Source organism: Phaseolus vulgaris, chromosome 8 (genome assembly GCF_000499845.2).
Source record: "Phaseolus vulgaris cultivar G19833 chromosome 8, P. vulgaris v2.0, whole genome shotgun sequence".
NCBI classification, from domain to species: Eukaryota; Viridiplantae; Streptophyta; class Magnoliopsida; order Fabales; family Fabaceae; genus Phaseolus; species Phaseolus vulgaris.
The window spans coordinates 55,292,306-55,300,360 of record NC_023752.2 but is presented as its reverse complement, the minus strand read 5'-3'; the positions used below and the strand labels follow the sequence as shown (position 1 = coordinate 55,300,360).

General features: G+C 30.1%; 1 protein-coding gene across 1 annotated transcript; it reads right to left on the bottom strand.

The window, feature by feature from the left end:
* Positions 1-215: 215 nt before the first annotated feature.
* Positions 216-5,483, bottom strand: LOC137823993 (cyclin-dependent kinase C-2-like). Its single transcript, XM_068629397.1, has 12 exons — positions 5,104-5,483; positions 4,286-4,367; positions 4,000-4,090; positions 3,869-3,898; positions 3,601-3,710; positions 3,439-3,511; positions 3,236-3,356; positions 3,042-3,159; positions 2,026-2,165; positions 1,859-1,916; positions 1,345-1,415; positions 216-1,151 (listed from the first exon to the last, which is right to left on the bottom strand). Exons 1-12 carry the CDS (start codon positions 5,211-5,213, stop codon positions 593-595), a joined length of 1,563 nt encoding a protein of 520 aa, XP_068485498.1. The 5' UTR covers positions 5,214-5,483; the 3' UTR covers positions 216-592.
* Positions 5,484-8,055: the final 2,572 nt, after the last annotated feature.

Below are 8,055 nucleotides of genomic sequence, written 5' to 3'. Positions count from 1 at the left end.
TACTTCAGCCACATCCACATGTTTCACTCTTCCCCACTTCTGCCTCCTTTGAAATTTGTTTATTTCTTCTTCCACAATCTCTCGTAATTCATTAATTTCAGTTCACTACCCTACCACTGCCATAACCATCCATATTGAGCCTATTTATTTGTTACTACATATTGTGCCTGTCATAGTAGAGTATAAAACTAACGAAAAAAAGTTGTACAAGGAAGTATCCTGAAAATAATATCAGTAAGCAGCTGTTTGTATTGTAACACATTTTGAAGTATGCTGCTATTATCCATACATAATGCACAGGATTCAATGAGTATAGAGAAAAGAAAAGTACAAAATCGGAGGTTCACTCTTCTTTTGTGGTGCCTTATGATTAGGAGCACCAAACATTACCGAAGGTGCATGCATGCATCACAAAGGTTTCCAGGTACTTCAAGTAATGAGAATAGTATATCTCAATAGTATACAAACCATAGAGGTCAGATCTCATATCTTCTTCTAAATAACTTGATCCATTAATAGTCCGATCTTTCTCAAATTTATCAGGGTATAGCCAAATCATAGTGCTAATACTGATCATCGTAAGAAAGTATATTTACTGCTGCCAACCATACTGTTGTTGATTGCGGTTTCCACCCATCATGTTTGAGCCACGACCAGCTGCTGAACCCCCATATGGACCACCTTGTTGGGGATAATTCGGAGCTCCAACTCCATAGCCGCTGCCACCACCACCACCACCACCACGAGGACCACCACCAGGCATGCTATTGGACCCATAAGGTGCCCCCCGCCCTTGAGGAGGATAAGGTCCAGTACCATAACCACCACCACCTTGACCTCCTCGATTTGGGTGATTGTATCCTCCACCTTGGTTCCCATTGGGAGGATATCTTCCTGGTCCACCAGATGGACCTCGAGGCTTCCCATAATGATGAGTAGGTCCTGCAGCAACTGGGGGTTGAGAGCCATGAATTTGTTGATTTGATCCTGACCGCATTTGGGAATGTTGTCCAGGCTGCTGAATGGGGGGAAGACGAGTGTGCTGCTGTGGGTGCTGCATTTTCTGACGCTTAGCCATTTCTTCATTTTGCCGTTGTTGTTGGCGCTTTTTCTTTGTCTGAAACTCATGTGATGACTCGTACTTGGGTAAACTAAGCCATACAGAGGAGTAGGAAATTAGAAAGTATCGACCAGAAAACGATTAGTCGAGTAGAAACAATAAAGCAAAAAGGAAAAGGAAGGGAGTGAAATGAGAAAGATATTTATTCCTATTAAGATGACAGTTTCACGGAAAAGTAGCATTCTGAAAATAAATAAGTAAATAAAGTACATGGAAGGTCTTACCTCTTGGGGTCACATGGTAATGGATCTGTCCAGAAATACTCAGCATCAAGTGCATCTTTCGCAGTAATTCTCTGTAGAAATCAAATTGACAAACAAATTTTAGGATACGGATCACAACGAACAAAATTCATTGTCATAAAATCACGTAAACAGGTGGCAAAAATTATTTTGCTTACATCTTACGATAAATTTTCAGATTACGCCAAGAAAAACACATCTTCATATTCATAAATTACAGCACATAGATAATTAATTTACAAAATTCGTCTCAACTAGCAAGCACTATGCCATCAATGCTTTTTTGTTTTTCACAAAGGAAAAAAGGATGTATAGCGCTTTTCTCTAAAGGTTATTGAGATTTTTGTCAACGTACATGATATAATATAATAACAAAACAGCAATTGTAGATACAGTTAACCATGTCAAAATAAAATAGATTTAGTGAATAAGACTGGAAAAAACAGGTATTTGAACCCCTTAAGATAGAAATTCAAGATCAGTTAACAGTTAATACCTGTGATGGATCAAGTGTCAACATCTTCTCCAACAACTCCAGAGCATGATGATCAAAACTGTAAGTCATAGGGAAACAAGCTATTTAGATATAAAAAATCCTAGAAAATGAAACACGTGTTTGCATTTCTGGTGGATAAAAAAGCCTGTATACTTTCTGATACTTACTGCCGGAAAACTTCCCTCAAACGTCTTTTCATTGGCCTTGTTGGCATAAATTTATTATAATAAGGTATCTTAGAAACCCCAGGCCAGTTGATTTCAGTTGGTGCTCCACACAGCTCATATATTTTATTTAATTGTTCTGGCTACAATGGTTACAAACAAAGCCAGCATTACATTTATGCTGTAAAAGTATATAGAGAGTAATATCATGTATCTTAAAAGAAAGATCAGGAGTGAATGTAATGACTACATTTCCAAAAAGTATTGAGCAGGCTAGTTCCAGTAATGTACCTAAACATCATCATTAGCATTCATCTTTTCTTGACGATCAAAATATAAATTACGTTTAAAATAAAAATTTAAACTCTAGTCCTAACACTTGTCCATTTTAGTTTCTGCGCGGAAAACTCTACATTTTGGTCCCTACTTGAAAAATGTTTACAAATGAATCCTGATACATTAAATTTGTAATCTGTACTAGATACATTATTTCTTTTAATTCTTATACAAAAAATACACTTTGTTTTGGTACCTATAAGAGAAAAAAAAAATCTAAGTATTGATATCTACACCCGACAGAGACCATTTTATGTTGTTGTCCCCCAAAAAGCAAATGTCTAACACTTGTATTAACTTTAGCAAACTGCAGAGACCAATTAATGTATGGAATGTGGAACAAAATGTTGAGTTTTTACATACAGGGACTGTGTCACACAGGTGAGGACAAAATTTTTAATTTAACCTATAATTAACTTACAGAGAAATGCTTATAAAAGAAATAAATCAGTGTCTATTTTAATAAAAACAGAAAGGTGGTTATGCTCGTGGCAAGTGTTAAGACAATGAATATGATGAGCTAGAATGTAAAGAATCTCTTCTTGATGCCATTTATGCATAAGCTTGTTGATTAATAACATACAAGTCAAACCATAACTAGTCCGTTGTACTCAATATCAAATCAACAAATCATCAATTTAGCTCTAATTTCTCTCAACTATCATACATAGAATATTACTAACCTCATCTTTTCCAGGAAAGATAGGCTTCCCCTGAAGAAGCTCAGCAAAAATGCACCCAACTGACCACATATCAACAGCAGGCCCATACTTTGTTGTCCCGAGCAGCAACTCAGGTGGTCTACATATATAACAAAAATATTCAATATGTGCATTGGCCAATCTCACAACTCATGACAAACAATGACAGTAATTACCTGTACCATAATGTAATGACACGATTTGTAAGATTAGCATTTTGGTCATTAGAAAATGATCGTGCCAGTCCAAAATCTGCAAGCTTAAGATTTCCCTCATTGTCTATAAGAAGATTGGAGCCTGCAACAGAACAAAATACATAAAATAAGAATAATAGATTCTATATTCTAATCTAAAACAAAACCTTCTCAATATAACAGACCTTTGATATCACGATGAAGTACTTGATTTACATGACAATAGTGAAGCCCCGTCAAAAGTTGTCTCATGTAACACTTAAGAAAGTAAGGGAAACACAATTCAGACAACAATAAAACAAAAAGCTATTAATATATGAAATAAAACTCGGTATTAACAGTAATACCTTTATTTGGGGAACTGTAAATCTCATCCCAGGTCGGTCAGCAAGACCTGTTAAATCGTGGTCCATGTATTCAAAGACCATATAGATGCCACCTTTATATTTGTTACCATCTGCAATCCCCAAAACAAGTATGAAAAGCAAACAAACTAGGTTTAGTATGCTAACCCCAAAGAAAATTGATGGAAATATTCACACCACTGGAATTATAACGCATATTGTGTGCTACTGTCCAGAAGTTGCACTAATAAAACAAGAATGAATAACTTGCCTGGCCTCCCCTGTTCATCTTTCTCAGGACCTGAAAGAAAAAAACATAAATTTTATGCATATAAATAAAACAAATTTTTAAATTCATTTTGATTCAATAACAAAGCTAATTTAGATCTCGAAAAGGGGTACCTGGAGAAGTCACAATTTCTTTCAGCTTGATCACATTTTCATGATGTAGTTTCTTAAGAATTTTGATTTCTCGTATAGCAGTTATAGGAAACTGCAAAGGAAAAATTAACAATACAGTTCAGGGGAAATATTGTAGCAACAGAATGTGACTGTAACTTCTGATTTAGGTCCACTGAATAGAATGTACAATTGAAAAAAGTTGTAAAAACAGAGGAGACAAATACAAATAAAATACACTTGCACCCTTAATGTGATAAATTATGAATTTTTTTAATCAAAGATATACCCCCTCTCTCTCATTGTCCATACGTATTTTCTTCAGAGCAACAATTTCACCAGTTTTGATCTCTTTAGCCATGTAAACCTGACTGCAAGCATAAATATATGAAGGTATAGATCAGTTCACTTCAGAATGCATCAGAAATGAGGCGGATGACATTGATATGAACAAAGCTAGAACTAGATAACGTTTTATGTGGGATGAAGTTGGAAGCTAAAACCAATGTGGCAAAAAGCACTACTTCAGAAGCAGAAAAGAGGGCAGGGAACATAAGACAAGAAATTGCACAAGCGTAACAGCCAACTAAACCATAGACAACAGATCGAGGTTTTATCAAAAACTTCTGAAACCGTGATCGTAGTCACAGCATCAAGGTTCTTGGGCCCTTGCAACCACATTGCAACTGCAATGCGCCCCCATCAGCCACATTTTTAATTTCCCACAACATCAAGGATTGCCAACAAAACTGTAACGGTGATCACAATTTTAAACCATGGAACCAATAAATAAACTTAAAAAAAAAACAGGATATATAACAATTAAACCTTAAAGCACAAAAAAATAAATAACTATAACGATTTCTTCACTCTAAAATCTTCTGATTGATAAGAGCTACGCGCTCAGGTTCAAGACCTCTAAAGTTTAAAGGTTTAAGTTGCTTTCAATTTCAGCCCAGCTCAACAGAATCTATCGGATTATTCGAATACAGTGTTGCATAGTAAACACGCATTGTTATAATTGAGAACATACATTTTCAACTTCCATGTTCAAACAGACAACCCAAAAAAATGTAAAGCTTAAGCAGTACACAAATTGAAACAAACCCATATGTGCCTTCGCCAATTTGCTCCAATTTCTCGAAGCAATCAACACTTCTAGATCCACAAGTGGGCGATTCATTCACGTTCAATTGCCCTGGAGCTGCAATAGCCATTGCTCCCTAATCTTCCGAGTTCCAAATTCGAATCCAACAGCGAATCGAACGAATCAGGGTTACGCTTAGGGTTTCTCGCGCGCAAAAATTTCCTGAAAATATCCCACAAATCAAATAATAAAGCCTTTAAACAGAAAATTCTTATTTAAGAGTTGTGAAGATAAAACAAATATTCAAAAGAATGTGATATCTGTAATTTTGATTTTATTTTTCTACTCTATTTTTCATTTAATAACAAAATCAAACACTATATATTAGTATGACTTTACTAATTACTATTAGTTTGATTATAGCATATATACATTTTTAGACTAGCAAAAAATATAATTGTAATATTTAATACATGTATTTTTTTTATGTATTTTAGTCTTTTTTTTATATCAATATCAATATATTAATAATATGCACACTGAGATTCGATAAGAAAAACATATCAATACAATTTTATTACCCATTATACATATTCATCAAATTTTAAAAATAGTATAACATTTGATTGTAAATTTTTTATTTATTTATAAATTAATCTATGTCTTTTAATTATAATGGAATATATATATATATATATATGCATATGTATTATTTTATATCAATAGTATAATATTTGATTAGAAAAAAATATTTTAGGATTAATTATACGTATTTATTAAATTATTATAAATAGTATGTAATTTAATTATAAAAATTATCCTTTAGAAACTAATTTATGTTCATTTAATAAAGTAGCATACATTAATTTCTAGTCAAATAGCATTGATATGCATTTAAATAAGTAGGATGAGATTTTTTTTATATAAAAAAATAGGATAGAAGACATTTTAGGATGGTAAATAATATACATTAATTTTTTGTTTTTTAAATTTTAAAATATTCTCTAAACTAGTTAATATTATAATTTAAAAAATCTACTTGTTTCAATTTTTAGTTATTTTAAAAAATATATATTTTACGACGGTAAAGAAGCATAAATTAAGTTATATTCATTAATTTCTAAAGAATAATTCCTATACTGGTTAACATTATTTTATTAAAGTAATGAAATTTGATTAGAAAGGTAAAAATGAGAACAAAAATATCTTTAGCTGCAATTTCCCCAAGTCACTTCCTTTTGAAACTTAATCATTCTTAAACGAACTTCTGAAAATTTGTTTCAATTTTTTTCCAAAATAAGATATTATTTTAAATATTTTGTCAATAGTTATTTCTTTTAAAAGAAGATATATTATGATTGTTGACGAACATAAATTAATTTCTAGTTTTTATTTTCAAAAATATAATCCCTAAATTATTCTGTTATTTTATTAAAGCAAGGAAAATCTTTTGAAAAAAATAAAATAACAACATGATGTTTAAATGTTTAAAGTAATAAAATTAAATGACATGAATGTTGAAAAATATTATAATTTTTTTGAAAGAGGATAATATATCATTATTTTACCATTTAATTGCATTTTACCATTTATTTAAAAAAGAATTTAATGATAAAAATATTAAAATCAAAGGCTTATGCTTTTCTTGATATTTCATAAATGAAATTAATACCAAAATATCAATCTTTCATATAAAAATTTAACATCAAACTTTTAAGTTTCTATCGTTTTTCTTGTTATTACGGTGGACACCAAGATCATAAAAAAGTTGTTTTTGTCTTTTATTATCTATTATTAACAGATTCAAAGTTCTTGGTCTCGATTAAGGATGAGTTTCATACAAAAGATATTTTGACATTAAAGTTAGAATCAAAATACATATATTGACATGATACTAGTGAATCTATTTATAGGAACAAATTTTAAGTTAAATTTTAAATTAATATTATATTAATACTTTTTCATGATTAATTCTCATATTAGTATGATATTATTATATATGAATTCTTATAATTTTTCTCTTAATTTATTTTTGGATGTCGAAATGTATTTATTCAACTATTTAGTTACCTAGATGGATGAGATATCGTTAACGTGTAGTACATATTTAAATTTGATGCAGCACATTAAAAAAATACTTTTGATTGATACTAATAATCAAATTAATAATTATATTTTATCTTTAATTTCAATTATTTCATTAACAAAATTTTAATATCAAAACTAAATATATTTTTTTAGTTGTTAAAAACTTAATTTTATTATTTTTAAATGGTTTAGGATAAAATATGAAATATTTGAGATTAGATTCCGCTAATAAGTATAAAACAATTGATAATCAAACATTTAAATAACTTATAAGTAAATTTCTTAAACTTGATGAGAATATTTGGTCTTTGTAATCATAAGATCAAATTAAAGATTGAAATATTGATAATGCTGTTAAGAAATTTAGATCAATTTCAATTTACTACAAATGTTACTGTGCTAAATTATTCATATGTTTTTTTATATACAATTTTGAACATAAAATTAACATTACGATATGCTCTTATTTGTAAGGAGCAAGTATTTTTTTTAAAGCAATTGAAAAAGTGAATTTTTTTAATACTACTCAAATTTTGGATGTTATTTCCCTTTTTTGAGAAATAATATCTCAAATATTTTTTCCATCTATTAGTCCATATACTTTAATTATCAAAATATTTTATTGAATGATATCATGCAATTAAAATTTTAATTGAACTTCATTTTACTTATCATTTTATGATTAAGTTTAAATAAATTTTTCAAATATAAATATATATTATTTTTAGTGCACCAAAATTACAAAATAGAAAAAAAGAAACTTATAAACCCCTAAATATACTCAAATCACTTAATAACAACATAATGGAGGATTACTATTTGTAATAATTTAATTGTTGATAAATAATTGTGACATGGTTGGATTTTAATGGTAAAAGTAGTTG